At 40.3% G+C, this 16,458-nt stretch overlaps 1 protein-coding gene across 3 annotated transcripts; it reads left to right on the forward strand.

The window, feature by feature from the left end:
* Positions 1-259: 259 nt before the first annotated feature.
* On the forward strand, positions 260-16,147 carry LOC133926707 (lysine--tRNA ligase, chloroplastic/mitochondrial-like). 3 transcript variants are annotated; one of them, XM_062372731.1, is made up of 14 exons: positions 261-695; positions 835-1,047; positions 1,470-1,581; positions 2,434-2,542; positions 3,143-3,200; positions 3,545-3,613; positions 4,072-4,179; positions 4,735-4,827; positions 4,976-5,080; positions 5,431-5,637; positions 7,244-7,338; positions 12,532-12,622; positions 15,530-15,685; positions 15,825-16,147. In XM_062372731.1, exons 1-14 carry the CDS (start codon positions 453-455, stop codon positions 15,912-15,914), a joined length of 1,749 nt encoding a protein of 582 aa, XP_062228715.1. In that variant the 5' UTR covers positions 261-452; the 3' UTR covers positions 15,915-16,147. The 3 variants fall into 3 exon arrangements, with proteins under 3 accessions (XP_062228716.1, XP_062228717.1, XP_062228715.1); XM_062372732.1 differs by lacking the exons at positions 7,244-7,338; positions 12,532-12,622 and having other exon boundaries at positions 260-695; XM_062372733.1 differs by lacking the exons at positions 12,532-12,622; positions 15,825-16,147 and having other exon boundaries at positions 260-695; positions 15,530-15,666.
* The last annotated feature ends 311 nt before the right edge of the window (positions 16,148-16,458 follow it).

The raw sequence follows: 16,458 nt of genomic DNA on the forward strand, positions 1-16,458 counted from the left end.
GCTATTTCTAGATGTTGCAATAAACTATTAATTGGATTAGACGATGGATTGAACATTCGCGTGATCAACGTGTTGCACTGGAAATTTTTCACTCTCAATCGTGCGGCTACGAGATGGTTTAAGTGATCTGGTCGGATGATGCGGAATCGTCCGATGCTACAAACTAGATCGGACGTTCGGACGCTAGCGAGTCCATGAGAAAAGTCCAACGTGGCAAAGGTACACGATTACACATGCCCTTCCAAGGTTTCTCCTTAAACTACTCTCTGTGCTGCAGCCGCTAGAAGCTTAGATCCCTATCCTCGGCACTGCGTTGGCCGTCCGTTCCGGCGAACAAGCGCCCCCTCTCCCACTGCGGCTAGGCGCCGGCGCAACCAGATTAGTTTTTGTTTCGCCGTCCGTCCGGTCCGGAGACGCCACGAGACAAACCGACCCATCCCTCGGCTGTAGTAATGGAGGCGCTGCGGGTGTGGAGGGCTTCCTCCAATCTCTTCGGCTTCGGGGCCTCCCGCGCGGCCACAGTTGCCGCTGCCGCGACGCCCCTCTACCTTCACACCTGCCGCCGCAGCCACCTCAGGACCGCCGCCACCGCAAAACCGCCGCCGCAGCCACCTCAGGACCGCCGCCGCCGCAGCGCCTCCTCCTCCACCTCCACATCCGACCGCGACTCCATCCGCGCCACCCGCCTCAAAAAGGTCAGCTTTCTGTCAGACGCAACCTGCTGCACCTATACTAGTACTTCTACATTTTGGCGCGCCTGCATTCTGTTTGCCCCAAGTCTTGGTCGATGCCACTACTGATCTGCTTGGGATCAATGGCTTGCCGGGCTGTTAGGTTGAGGAGCTAAGAGGGAAGGGTTACGAGCCATACGCATACAAGTGGGATAGGACTCACACGACCAAGGAGCTTCAGGAGGAGTACACCCATCTCGAGAATGGCGAGGTCTGTGAAGAGGCGGCCGTGTCCATTGCCGGGAGGATTGTTGCCCGAAGGGCATTCGGAAAGCTCGCGTTCATGACTATAAGAGATGATACCGGAACTATTCAGGTCTGATCTTGTAACTGACTTGGCTTATTTCATCAGTTAACCGAGTTTTCCTTGATAACTCAGCTTAAAACTTGCATTGAACACTCCTAATCGCATAATGTAAAAATGTGAACTTGTCGAGTGATCTTTTGTAGTATTTTGCTAACTCATCGTGGGTACAATCTCGCTTTAGAATTTGATATGATGTGGATATGCTACTTGATAGTGTTACACTTGTAAGCCAATTGTTTGTAGCTGCCGAACTAGGTACCAGTCCATTAGTCAATGATAATTATTTTCGTTAAGTCATTATGTAAATTGGTAAATCATGTCCTTCAGTTTACAATTGTATTTATTGCGATTAGTAGCTACTGAAACAAGGAAATTTGTTCAGCACTGATTATGTGTTTCTAAGCCTTTTTCTGTCTTTTGGCTATCGGTAGCTTTACTGCGAGAAATACAGCCTTTCAGAGGACCAATTTGAGCAACTGAAGGCATTTATTGATATTGGTGATATATTAGGTGCAAGTGGATCCATAAAGAAGACTGACAAAGGTTCAGTATAATTGTACAAAAATTGCTTTTACTGCTACATGAATACTGCTATTCTATTTCTCTGTGGTTTCACTGGTCAGCATTCAACTGAACTTTATATCATAGGTTACCAATTTATGGAAGTATATTCTATAGTTATTTGCTCAGAATCACCATATCTGAGCAACATTCAAACTTCTACTTTGCCAGTTAGACTCCCATTTTTTTAAAAAAATCCATTTTTATGTAAACCTAGGTTAGTCTAGTATTACCAATTGACCATCTGATTATAGGTTAAATTTGAATAGTGCAAAATTTGAACTAAGAACCTGCTTCATTGTCGCTGATAGAGAATAAAATATGTGAAGGTTGTTAAGCAAGAAAGAAAGGAAAACTAGCTAAATAACAGAATGCTGCAAAATTTGAAGAATTAAGTCTGCTAGAGTCTGGATCTATGACTGATAGTGCCTGAATGATGCAGAGCCTGTGAATGACTGAACTTTATATTTATTATATTAGAATTTGGGTAGGCATGTTAGTATAATCTATACCTGTTAAGACGTGATTGTTCAGGACTTCAGGAGTGCCCGGAGTTTTTGCAGTGTGTTTAAAGTACTTGGTCCAGATCCTAGAAGCTATTACAAGCTTAAATATCTTATACCTGCTTATGCAATTTTTTTAAAAGAGCCTTCCTGATATGGACATATCTTGCTTGCACAAGTTCGAGCCACTCAAAATTTACATCACACGTGTTTTAATTCCTTTTTGAGGAATTAGTAATTAACCATAGATATCAATAATATTGATTCAGTGTTTATTCTCGTTGTTTCGTTACCAAATGTCTATATTATTGACATGATGGGTTCACTGCAGGGGAACTATCTGTTTATGTGAAAAAATTTGAAATCCTCACAAAATCCTTACTCCCACTACCAGACAAGTATCATGGCTTAACTGATGTGGACAAACGTTATCGTCAAAGGTTAGCTTTCATCTTGTTTCATCTATTTTTTGAATAATATTTATATTTTCTTCCGTTTGTAACTAGTGCCCATTAACACTGTAATATATGCTATCGCCGTACAAGCAATTGTTGAGGCTGGTAATGTGTCATTGTAGTTTTCTTTATTTGGATGATTTGTATTGCTATTGGAATACATTGTTGTTATTTTGATAATTTTACGACATTATTCATATTTAGTTGTCGTAATTTAATAGTATTATATAGGCATTACAAATCTTCATCCAGGATAGTGGCTATAGAGAATGATAACAATCATTTTTAGTATATTACCAGTTATCGGTTCATCACTATAGATCACACCCTGTTACCAGGGGTGAAGCATGCAATAGTCCTTTATTCTGGTCACATTTGTGGTACATCCTACAACCACAATGTATGATATTTGAACTGCCTATAGATCCAAGAATTTGATGCTCCACTAATGATAATAATTATCATTTTCCCTCCAGAATTATTGTTTTAGCATCTTTGTTGCTATTCTGTCATTCCTAGTCTGAACGATTGCAAGATTGTTCTGCAAAGTACTCTGATCTGTGTGTTACGTTAAATTAATGACAGGTATGTTGACATGATTGCAAACCCTGAGGTTGCAGATGTATTTCGAACTAGAGCAAAGGTATCGACTACATGGAGTGCCGAATTTTTATTTTGAAACTTGTGAACTAGATGGGGAGTAATTCCAAAAGTATGTTCTCACTTCTGATGGACTTTTCACTGAAACTATATAATTTAATTTGGAAACTCCCATATCATATCAAACCTTATGTAGCATGGGAATCACATTTTTTCTTTAGGGGTTAAAGGGAGGTTGTGGGATGGAGAAATTTTAATGCATATGTTGTCATATTGTAAGATCATGTCATTAGGTCCTCTAAAATCACCCAATTTTATGAATAATTACAGTGATGACATATATTTATGATAGTTCCTATGCTTAATTTAGACTTTTGCATTTCACAGGTTGTTTCTGAAATCCGCAAGACAATGGAATCATTCTGTTTCATTGAAGTTGAAACTCCAGTTCTACAGGTTTGCTTCCTGCATATTCTTTAGTTTGTTATTCAGCAGGACTAAGCAGCTATAACATTATCACTGAACTGATAAGAGGTCAATACTGAAATTCTCTGGGCTAACTGACACTGCTGTTTATTCTGATGGAAACTACAATGAGTTTGGGGAAAAACATAGAAAGAGGGATGTAGACAAAGCAGATGAATGAGATAGATTGCTGTACAACGATTTTTTCTATTTTAAGTGTTAAGGTCATGTCAAAGAAATAATATGTGTGTAGGATCCATTTCAAATCTGATAAATCTCTCTAAAGATAACTGACTAAAATGTTCCTCCTAAATATATCACGAACGCAGTAATGCTTCTGTACTAGCCTGATTTAGGACACATTCTGTTCATTTGCCAAATCTTACTCTAATTCATAAGGCTGATTTTGTTCATTTTTCTACAATGTTGCACATCAAAATGGTAAACAGGGAGCAGCAGGTGGTGCTGAAGCAAGACCTTTTATAACCTACCATAACTCACTCCAAAGAGATCTTTACTTGAGGATTGCAACAGAGCTGCATTTGAAAAGGATGTTGGTGAGGTTACAGTCAATTTTTTTTCTCTAGTTTTTGGTAGCTACACAGTTTTATCTCGAACCAGTCTGTGACAATATTCTTTTCTGCGATACAATTGCTTTCCAATATAATAAATATGTGTACTACTGGGAATGCTGCATGTAGTATCTTCTTAAATGTAGGAAAATCGTATGTTAAACAGACCACTGTATTCGAGTTATGTCAATTTGATCTTAATTTAGCAAGTAAATAAAATTGTTATCAATAAACTTTGTAGTTCGTTTTCCAGATTAACCCCCCCTCTCTACTGGTAGATATCAAATATTTTTTTCCCAAAATAGTAAACTCACAAGATTTGGTGATACATATGATGCTTCTTTTTTGGAGGAATATGTCCATTTGGGATTTTTATGCTACATGAAACATGTGTTTAATGCCTTTGTTCAGCTGTTCTTAGGCATTTGATGGGTATCATTGAGACTATGCTCTGTGGATCTATGAGTTGCTACAGAGCTTCTGCCTTAGCGCCCATCTTTTGCTTATTTACAATCTTATGAGACCTTTGACAATGTGCAGGTTGGAGGGTTTGAGAAGGTTTATGAAATTGGAAGAATATTCCGGAATGAAGGCATCTCTACTCGTCATAATCCTGAATTTACCACTATTGAGGTAGAAGTTTATCTTTTTTCCTCCATAATGCATGTTATTAATGGTTTACTTTACCATATTCCATGTTTCTTTGTCTGCCTCCTTTTTGCGTTGCAGAATGTGATACTTCAAATGAGGTCTGACTCGCTGACTTATATTTGCAAACTAGATGTATGAAGCATATTCAGACTATGAAAGCATGATGAATATTGCCGAAGAAATTGTTACTCGATGTGCTATGGCTACTCATGGCAAGCTTAAGATTGATTATCAGGTAATTAGTCTTTATTCTACCAATAGTTTGAGCATATATTCACGCTGTCTTTTGGTTAGATTGTCTGGACACGTATGTTTTATCACATCAAAATCATGCTGTCATTTGTTGCTTATATCCCCAAATCACCACATTACTTGCAAAACCTGTTTTTGGTCTCCACCACTTTTCTCATCAACAGTTATCTTGGCATATGTGGCTGTACTGGTATCTGGTCTTATATCCTGACCTTGTTGTACCTATGTAGATGTGAACTAGGCAGACACTTGCAATGACACTTAGACACACAGTTGTACATTTCTGTCTTTTCCTACCCATTAGTTAACAATATGCTGTTTCATATCAATCAGGGAACTGAAATCTCCCTCGAAAGACCATGGAGGAGGGAGACAATGCATTCTCTTGTCAAAGAAGCAACTGGAATTGACTTCTACAGCTTTGGACAAGATGTCGAGGCTGCTAAAAATGCCGCAAGTGGACTGCCAAGGATCAAAGTAGGAAGCAATGAAAGTACTTCATTGCAAGCCTGTTCATCTGTTGGACATGTTCTCAATGAGGTATCTTGAGGCTCGTTTTGTTTACTTGTTTTCATTTATGATACTTTCTGATGGTACTAAAGGTCCTCTCTTGGTTACCTAACAAGTGGGGTTAGACTGTTTGCCTTAAAGAAGGTGAAGTGTTTGTTAGAGAAACAAATGTATGCAAAAAATGAGTAATAATCTTCTATTAACAGCTGCCTTGTCAGCAATGGGAGGCTGCAGCTGAGCACTGCAGGCAGGATGACTAAATGCTTGATGCACTGATTAAAATTTGGTGAACATATATGCCCAGTTTTTTAACAAGCAAGATGTTCCATGTATATTCTAGCTTTTATGGAAAACATTAGGAAAGGATCCTACTGTACGTAAATAATAATATAACAGGTGAAAGGATATTAAGTACACACAAGACAAAGAACAGGAATAAAGAAAAAGAAGAGAGAAAATATACAAGACCTTTAGGGACCAAATTCCAATGACCTCTGATGCATCTGTCAACTGATATTATAGTTTTCTTTTTTTTTTCCTCGAACACGTAGGAGAGTTACTCGTCTTTTTATCAGAGATAGAAGAAAAAAAACCGGTCCGCTCATAGTTTATTTTTTTCTCGAACACGTAGGAGAGCTGCTCGTCTTTGTATTAGAGATAGAAGGAAAAAAAACAGTCTGCTTACACTGCCCCGAGGGGCAACCCCACAAACAAGCAAAAAAGGAACAGAAAAGAAAGAAAACACAGGCTACTCAAATGAACAAACATGCCATGGGAACTTAGAGAAACGACCGAAACAGAAGGCCTCTAATCCTGCTATAGAGCACCTAGCCCCTTTGCTCCCGCCATGATCCACAGCCAGCCGCGCTTCATCAGTGATCTCTTGTAGCGCTGTCTCCACCTAGGGGCGGCCCCGTTAAACACACAATCATTGCGATGTTTCCACAGCCATCATGCCCTGAGGACGATCAAGGAATTGAATACTTTTTGTTGTTCCTTGCCTGCCCTTCGCTGCTGCCTCGTTAAACTGATATTATTGTTTTCATTCTCTTATTTTATGAGCAGTTCCATCTGATGTGCCTCCTGATTTTGGGAACTAGAACTATTATTGTGTTGGGTAAACATGTCATCTGATATGCCTTCGTTTCCTGTATTTAAGGAATTTTTCTTTCTATGTTTCATATGAATACGAATACGAATATATTGTTTAAAGAACTTTTTCATGGATATGAGACATGTTAGAAAGTTTATCTAATTGAATATTTCTGTTGAATTAAGCATAAGGAGTTTACTAATAAAGTTTACGGAATATGTAATTTAGTCAATATGCACATCTCAAATTACAGTGAAAAATGTGCTTTCTTGGTTTACCTCTCCAGTTAATGAACATGTATGTGCCTAGAAGTATGGTCAGATTAGAGTAGCACTGAAATGTTGTGTGAATGCTAGGCTGCTGTCTAAGCAGCATATTGTAATCAAACTGAAACATCACATCCTTCGAAACTGCAAAATAGCATGCATATTGGTATTTTATATATCATGTTTCTAAATTTCATTACATTAAATGAAACTTGGTTGGTTTAACTAATTTCATTTTGTCAAGAACTTCATTCAACAATTCTACATCTCATGCTAGGTTTTTGAGACTGTTGTTGAATCTACCCTTATACAACCAACATTTGTCCTTGATTACCCAGTTGAGATATCACCATTGGCAAAACCACATCGGAGGTAAGTACTCCACCTGTTATTTTTACAAGTGCCCACGTATTTGAGGGTCAAACGGGTCAAACGCTGTAAGATTTCTATTTCTTAAATAATTATAAATTAATGACACAAATCTTACTATTAGATTCCATAGGATAATTTTTATTATTATTGGTAATATGATGTAAAAGAAACTAACATTCAAAGTTCAATTTTGGGACCATCAAAAGTCAAAAGGCGACTCATATTTTATTATTTTGATAGGGAGGGGTATTTCTCAGGTTAAATCCTCCTTTTTAGACCTTTTTAGAGGCATTTTAAAGACCAATTCTATGAAAAATATTAGTTTTAGTTTTTTAGGATACTTCTAAGTATATCCTATGCGTTGAGATTACGGAATTTCCATGTTTTTGGTGCTAATGTAAATATGGTTCTAACTGCTTGCCACAAAGCTATGAACTGAATGTCTAGGTTTCCAAAATGATCTTAGATTCAAATAATCATATGCATTGGTTATATATGCTCAGATATAACTTTGATGTAAATCCATACCAATTGGAACTATAGATGTAATCAAGGCCTTGTATTCTTACCACCTGTATGTTATGGGAAGATAAAGAAATCCATCTATTAGCCTTGATGTCAATATATAGAGTCCTCATGGGTCAAGAGTATATGGGCCTAGATATATACTTAACACCCCCCTCAAACAAGGTAGTTTAGGAGGCTCAGAAACATTGAGTTTGAGCAAATAAAGCCTATGATGCTCTCGAGTTTGTATTTTGGTGAAGAAGTCTACAACTTATAACTCTAATGGCTACTAAAGAGCAATTGTTTTTTATGACAATAAGACCGAGTAAATGAAGCATCAACAACAATATGATTCGTGAGTTCATGCTTCACAGTATCATTAGCAATCTGTATGGTGCCAGTGTTCTCACATAGAAGAGGTGGGTGTTTCATAAGAGACTCCAAATTCAGCCAACAACCAGTGAAGCCATACAATATCTGAAGTAGTAGTGGCAAGGATTCGAAGTTTTGCCTATGTACTAGAACATGATACAACAACCTGCTTCTTGGATTTTCATGTAAGAGAAGTACCAAGAAGAATACAATAACCAGTGATAGAACGACGATCCATTGGATCACTCGCCTAAGTGGAGTCCGAGTAAGCATAAAGTTGAAACAGACTAGAATGGGTATAGAACAAGCTTTGAGATGACGTCCCCTCAAGTAACGTAACACCCAAAGAAAATTAAAAAAAATGCACAAAAGTGGGGGTACTCACAAACTAGCTCAAAATATGAATTGCATGAGCAATATCAGGCTTGGTGACAGTGAAATAAACAAAACTACCCACAATACGACGATATCGAGAGGAGTCTTGAATGGGTGTGCCATCAATCAGTGTTACCTAGACACCCGTGTCCAATTTTTTTTTGCTGAATCAGATACCCTGAATCCGAGTTGGATTTCGACAATCTTGTCGGATTCTGAGTTGTATTTTGCGTTTCTAAATTTTCTTTGCCGAATCGGACAACCGAATCCAAGTCGGATTTCGACACCCGTGTTCGTATCCAAGTAACACTGCCATCAGTAGAACGAAACTACAAATGAAACTCCATAGGTGTAGCAACCGCCCGAGTATCAGTAATGCTAGAGCCAGCCATGAGATCCTAAAGGTAGAATCCCTTTGTGGAAGTCATAACTTCAATCCCCAAAAAGTAACTAAGAAGGCCTAAATTAGACATCTGGAATTGCTCCCAAAGTTGTTTCTTCACATTTGCAACATGCTCAACATCATCTCTTGTAATCAACATATCATCAACATTGAGGAGAAGCAAAGTATGCCCTTGTGAAGATAGATGAACAAATAAAACAGGATCATAATCACTAGGTGAAAAACCAATAGCTTGAATGACAGAAACAAGACGCTCAAACCAAACGCGAGGGGCTTATTTAAGACCATATAAAATACGGCGAAGACGACAAACATATCCTGCAGGAGCATCAACACCTAGGCTGCATATAAACTCTCTTGCAAATCACCCTGAAGAAAAGCATTTTTAACATCCATACGAGAAATGGTCCATGAATGAGTAACAACCACTGCAATCAGAGTACGAACTGTGGTCATATGAGTAACATGAGCAAATGTCTCATGATAATCTCGTCCATTAGTCTGTTGAAAACCTCTAGCAACAAGACGAGCTTTGTATCTCTTAATGGAAATGTTTGATTTGGTCTTAATTTTGAACACCCACTTACATGTGATAGGAACATTATGAAATGGTAAAGGAACAAGATCCCAAGTGCCTATACGATCAAGTGTAGCAAGCTCTTCAAACATAGCACATACTACACAAACTGCCGCTCAGTAATAACTGATGCCTCCTGATGGCTCCTTAACAACTACAACACTCGCACAACAACCCCACATCTTAGGAGCCTCAATAGTAGCATGATCACCTAGATTATAATGGAGACCAGTAGGCAACTCATCAACAACATCAGAATCAACTAAAACAGGAACATCAAGATTGGCCGAAGAGGTAGGAGTCGACGGATGATTAGAAGGAACTATGGTTCGATGAGTATACGCATGTGTGATATGTAGAATATGTGTTGGAGGAGCTGAATCCGGAGCAGTATTGAGTGGGATATACGGGGAGGGATCAAGAATAGGTGGGGGAGCTGAAACTGAATTAGAGGTGGGTGGGATGGAAAGAGTAGTAGGCGTAGGGGAAGGAGATGGAATATGGGCATCATCACCAAATAAAGGAGGAGGAAGACAGAGGAAGGAAGTGAACTCTAGGAGAGGACGAGGGCTGAGTGGAAGGGTCGTAGAAGAAAGGATGGTCCCCAACAAAAGCCATATCACGAGAAATACGTATGCAACGAGAGGAAGGATCATAACAACGATAACCCTTATGCTCATGACTATAACTAAGAAAAACACCAACAGAGTAAACGACTAGGCAGACAACTTAGTCTGCACATGAGATGTAAGCAAGACATAGCAAGTACATCCAAAAACCCAAAGATGATCGTAGCTAGGAGGAGTATAAAAAAGCCTCACTAGGGCATTTTCCAGCCAGCTTTGAAGACAGTTTTTGATTAATAAGATAAACAGCTGTAGAAACAGCTTCTCCACATAAATAAGGAGGAACAAATGATGCAATGAAGAGTGTGCAAGTAGTCTCTATGAGATGACAATGCTTACATTCAACAATGCTATTTTGAGCATGAGAGCTGAGCAAGAGTGCTCAGACGTGAGTAACTGACGAAAAACAGAAGATAGGTATTCGTCTCTAGAGTTGAAGCGTATAACTCTAACGGAAGTAGAAAACTGAGTATGGACCATACGAGCAAAATATTGATATATAGAACACAATTGGAAGTGATGTTTAATGAAATACTCCGTAAATTCAAGTATATCGAAAGTGATCATCAATAAAAATAACATAATAACTATAACCACCTTTAGAAGCAAAATGTGAAGGACCCCATCAGAATGAATAAGATCAAAAGGTATAGTAGAATGATAAGTACTATTGGAATATGGGAGTTGTAGCTGTTTACCAAGCTTGCAGCCTTTACAATGAGAAGTGGACTCAATAGACATATGACTAAACGACCCTGACGAATCAAAGTGGATAGACGAGATCCACATGCGTCCAAGACGATGATGCCACTTGACAAAAGATGAAGCGGATGACAATGCAACAGATGACACACGAGCTATGGAACTGGTGCAAGGAGGAAGACGCAAAGTGTCCAAAATGTAGAGGCTAGGAGACCCTCTACTGCGATGTCCAGTCCCAATGACACTTCTGCTTCGAAGATCCTGAACAAAAGAAGATGAGACATCAAATCGAACAAAAACAGTTGTCGGGAACTTGTGTTCCCGAACAAAGTGGAGGGTCTCCGGACTCCGGAGTGGTCCGAAGGCTAGAGGGAAACATACACATAGTAGAGAAGCTTTCAATGCCATTAATTGTCCTTCCTCTTGTCAATTACATTCACGCCCTATTTATCGTCCGTAACTAACCGCTCCCTAGTACAATTTACGAAATTACCACTCTAACTGCCACATTCTCGACGTATTCACGGGTAATATGGTACTATCTTGAGTACATCCATATCATTTACAATCTTGCCCTTCATGGTCTTTCATGGTCTTCGGTCGCTAGTAGCGGTCCTTCCTTAACCATTCCTTCGCCCTTTCCTCTGTCTTCGTGTCAGACTTGGGTCACCCTTCGCTTGGACTCCCGAATATCTCTGCTTGGCAACACTTTTTGCGTCCCTTCGAATGACTCTATCGCGACGTCGTGCGAAGCCTTTCAGTCGAGCTCCGAAGGCCCGACGAAGGCTTCACCCGTCCCAGCCATCGGAACCGTTCATGCGACGCTGAGAGTCTGAATGGTTCCTTCGGCTTGCCGACATAGGCTCCCTTCTAAGCCTGGGCCTTTCCCCCCAATAGTAGCTCCTTAGCTGTGAGCTCTGATGGGATAGCTGAGTAGCTTTAACTAGGAAAGGGCCCATGCTTGTTGTTGACATGTACATGTTACTAAAAACTCCATCCAAAAACCTAGTGGGAAAAAGGGTATGGAGAAAAGAGCACATACATCGCGCAGGTCTTTACATGATTGCTAGAGCTAGATACTCATATAACTACGCTTCGTCATGCTCGACAAAGGGGTCTTCGGTGAAGGTTGAGGACTTTGGTGCTTGGCAAAGTCGAAGGTACTTCTTCCTCCGTAGCCCAAGGTGTGGCTTCAACGTAGTCGATGTAGCAGAGGTTTAAGGCTGCTGCCGAGGCTCGTCGAAGTCAATGATGTCTTCGTGTCTTCGCTCACGAGCGCCGGCCAAACACTTGGAAGCCAAGACAAGATTTTAACCTAGGTGCCCTCTGTAGCCCCTCTTGACCGATGTTTGTGAGGGGTCAAGGATGCCACATGGTCGATGTAGTCGAAGTCGGCGAAGGTAAAGTCATCGGGGCCAGAGTCAACATTAATAAGGTTATGCTGCTCTTCTTAAAAGTTCGAAATATTTTTTGCACATGTGCACATTTTCATACTATGTAGTGTATGTTACTGGATGCTAGTGAACTTTTGATACAAATTATTTGTGTTGTTTGTATTGATTATCTGATCAGAGTGTTCAGTTTATATCATGAACTTTTGTAATCTCAACAGTTCTTTTCTCTTGCTGTAGTTATGCTGGTCTTACTGAGCGGTTCGAACTATTCGTATGTGGTCGTGAGATTGGCAATGCATTTTCTGAGCTCACGGACCCAATTGATCAGGTAAGAATGTCTTATTTTCTTATGCATGCCTAAGTGCCATCATTTGCTGCATCTCTTTGTGACGCTTTGTAAAGAGTATCAAGTATTGAAAAGTTTTTCTGTCCCTTGATTATGTGCGAACATTTAAAATTTGTTCGTAGTTGACACCATTTAAAATTATCCAGTGTGGTATACAATGTTTTAGTGTGGTATAGAATGTTCTAGTGATGTGAAAATTTTCTTTATATTCAAAAGTTTTTCTCCCTCTGACCTCTGATCTTTTAGCTTGGGTTCATGTGCAAGGGCCCTAAAACCTTGGTTAAACTAAAGCTAGCAGATCACTAAAAATACCTAATTTGGAACAAACAGTTATGGTAATCTCCTAATCCTAGGGTGTCCCACATGTACTCTATATATTGCCACTAGTGAGCTAACATTGAATCAAGTTGCTATTTCTAACATGGTATTAGAGTTAGGTTTTTTTGGACACTACAACTCGTCCCGATCTAGCCAAAATCGCCGATTTTTTCTTCCTCCTTCGGCTCTCTCTTTTCCACCCGTCGGATCCATCGCCCTCCCCTTCATCCGCTCGCCTTTGTTGCGATTTGCATCTCCGCTACGTTTGATGCTCGGAGTTGCCCTCTGCGTTTCGTGCTGTTCGCTCGTGGCGCGCAGGTGGTCATCACTTGGCTACATCCGCCATCGCATGACCTGTCGACCCCGTCGCTAGCCGTATCTGACTCTCCCCGGTCGGATCCGCCTCTCTGTCATCCACTTCGGGCCACCCCTGTCGCCGCCCGCCCGCGCTTGTTAGTCCAAGCGAATCTTCGTCGGCGGCGACTTGATGCTCTACTATGCTCGTTGGAGACCGTCCTCGCTGATATTTGTTGACGGTGGCTAGACACTCGGCTCCATCGGCCTGCAAGGGGGAGTGGGTGTGGGTGCAGGTTGGGGCCGCAGGAGAACCTCATCTTCTTCACAATGTTCGTGGTGTCGCTGGTCTACATGATGTGGTGGCGGGAGAAGATCCACTCCATGTCACTCCGTGTGGTTGGGCTCGCCTAGATCCTCGCCATCTACGACCTCATTGCTGCCCTCATTTACCTCCTTAAGGTGGAGTGGGTGTGGGCGTTGGACAAGTTCAGCTTTCTCGACCTCGCTGGCAATGCTGCGTACGAGCTCCCCATTGAGACGGGCGTATTCCGGCCGTGGTTGGGGACTCTTCTTGGAAGGTGTCGTCACTGGCCTTTGTGGTTGCTGCTGATTCTGATTAGATCGGACTCTGCTTGGTTGATGTTTCTAGGCCGTTCTGCTCTTGTTGCTGACCGTGATCGTCTGCCACTAGCGAGCTACTCTTCCTTTGGGCTAGATCATGCTCATACTAGTTTGGTTGTGCTCACTGCTTGCAACGGTTGTTTGAGCTGCGGTGCTACAGTCTGCTAGTATATTGAGTCTCGTACTAGCATTTTTACGTCTAGCTTAGTCTTTGTTTCCGTTACGTCCACAACCAAGTCTCAATCTCTTTTTGTGTTCGTCTATGCCATGCGAGTCCACATATTCCTTCGTCAATTAGTTGATTTCTTTTGTGGTTAGCTAAATATTCATCTTTGTTTAGCTAATATTTCCTGCAGTTATTGATGCAACAACGTCATCTAGGTCGTTTTTGTAGCTTTAGTGACAACTCTGTTGTCTTGCGACATCTGATTGTTTTGTTTGCAATTCTTGATCAAAGGCATCCTTTTGTCATTTTGGTCTTTCTGTAGCTTTAGTGACAATTTTTGTTTGTCATCTTGCTACTTGTTGTCGTTTTGTTGCGATTCTTGGCCAAGGGCATTATTTTCTTGTTATCATCACAACTCTACGTGTGTGCTTCGTTTTGCACTTCTGCGGTTTGATTCGACAGGATTACTAAGGCTCCACTCTACAACGGCTTTGAAAAGATAATTTTTGTATGTATTGGTTTTACTTTGTCTAAGTTTATTACTTAGTGTCACAAATTTCAAACGCAACACGCCTAGCATTGGAGGGGGGCAAGGGTTTTAAGGGTATAATAGTCAAGGTTATTATGGTAATCTTCTAGTCATAGGGTTTTCCTCATATACTCTATATATTGTCTCCATGGCACTACCATTAAATACAAGTTGCTATTTCTAACAACGGTCGATACGTGACATGCGTTTCTATTGATATTAGCGTGGGCTTAGGCCCTATTTGTTTTAGCTCAGGATTATAATAAGCTAGCTTATTTGTTCTGAGCTGAAACAAACAGCTAGCTTATTTGTTCAGATTATTATAAGCTGAATCTTAGATTATAATAATCCCATAAGCTGTGAAAAAGAGTTTATTTCAGCTTATTTTGGTCTTTTACTATACTACCCATCAAATTTAGGAAAAATTACCCGCTAATGCCACTCCCCCCATCCTACATCCGAATCCTCCACCCCCTATTGAGCGCATTACATACTTTTGTCAATAATCTAAACTCTAATAATCTAGATCGCCAAACAGCTCACAGCTTATTTCCCTCTAGCTTATCATAATCCAACTTATTATAATCCACTATCTATAAACCGCTTATTATAATCCTGATCTGAAACAAACAGGGCCTTAGTTGAATGTCCTATAAAATTTACGAGAAAGGCTGAACCAAGGCGGTTGGTTAACTTCCAACAGTCTGCTGGTGGTGTGTCACCACATTACAGCTCGAGAGGGCTATCAAACTCCCTCCAAAAGCATCTACCTTAGAATACAGGGAGAGAAAAAGTTATAATTCAGTCCCTGAGTGATAAGACATGTTATTTTGATGATTATTAGGATAGCTGGAAATCACTTCACACTTGTTAGCTCCATGCCTTGAATTATGTCTCGACTTCTTATCACTTAATAAATCATTTTAGTTTGAAATGACCACCCTTTTTTTAATTGCAGAGGAGCCGTTTTGAAAATCAAATAAAACAGCACAATGCTAAGGAGGTCAAATCTACTAAAGGTCAAGGAGATGAGGACGATTATTCCTATGAAGTGTCTTTAGATGAAGACTTCTTGACTTCATTAGAATACGGAATGCCACCAGCTTCTGGAATGGTATGACCGATAAAATGCTTGCACATTGTGTCTTTCCATGGCTGCTAAAATGCTATTGTTCTTGTAATTATTCACTTAATAATTTATTGAGCTCCTTTGTCTCTTGTTAACTAATTTTTTTGGTACTTTAACTCCTTAGGGCCTCGGTATCGACCGGTTAGTAATGCTTTTGACAAACTCTGCGAGCATCAGGGATGTCATTGCTTTTCCTGTATTAAAGATTCAGTAATAGAGCCTTCATCGAAGGTAAGAAGAGAAATTGTTGGTGAAACTGTTGAAGTAATCCTCGGCAGCCTTCTTTTTGCACTTGTTTACATCAAGCAGATTTTACATTTCTTAATCTTATTTGCTGATAGATATGCCCATTTGATTACTTGATAAATCAAGGTATACTATGGCTGAGAGTCCAGCCGAATATTTATTAGCAAAAACAGTTAATAGATGTGTGAACACTCAAGGACACCTCAAATTTCTTGGAATGCATAGCCATCTCCACAGAAAGCTGACTCGCCAATGCCAGAAATCCTTGGACTATCATTTAGGGAATGATTTGGTCTCTCGACTCTTGATTGTACTGCTTAAGGTGTAATTCTTACGGTTTCAAGCTTCAAGGGAGCATGGTCCATGGTGATTGACCGCCGAGTGCCGTGTGTGGTTCTAGATTCATGGAGTGCCCTGTTAAATGTAGTCCATGTTTAATCTAGAATGTTTGGTCTTATTTAGAGCAGCAGTTTGCTAGCAACAAGTCATATCCCCACCAATCTTTTTTATTT

This window comes from Phragmites australis, chromosome 8 (genome assembly GCF_958298935.1).
Source record: "Phragmites australis chromosome 8, lpPhrAust1.1, whole genome shotgun sequence".
Classification (NCBI taxonomy): domain Eukaryota; kingdom Viridiplantae; phylum Streptophyta; class Magnoliopsida; order Poales; family Poaceae; genus Phragmites; species Phragmites australis.

Excerpts from the sequence above, each read along its gene's own strand:
- LOC133926707 (XM_062372731.1), top strand. The coding sequence starts at position 453 with ATGGAGGCGCTGCGGGTGTGGAGGGCTTCCTCCAATCTCTTCGGCTTC. Across the intron at positions 1,048-1,469 it reads ATGATACCGGAACTATTCAG|CTTTACTGCGAGAAATACAG; the intron begins GTCTGATCTTGT and ends GGCTATCGGTAG. Across the intron at positions 12,623-15,529 it reads TCACGGACCCAATTGATCAG|AGGAGCCGTTTTGAAAATCA; the intron begins GTAAGAATGTCT and ends TTTTAATTGCAG.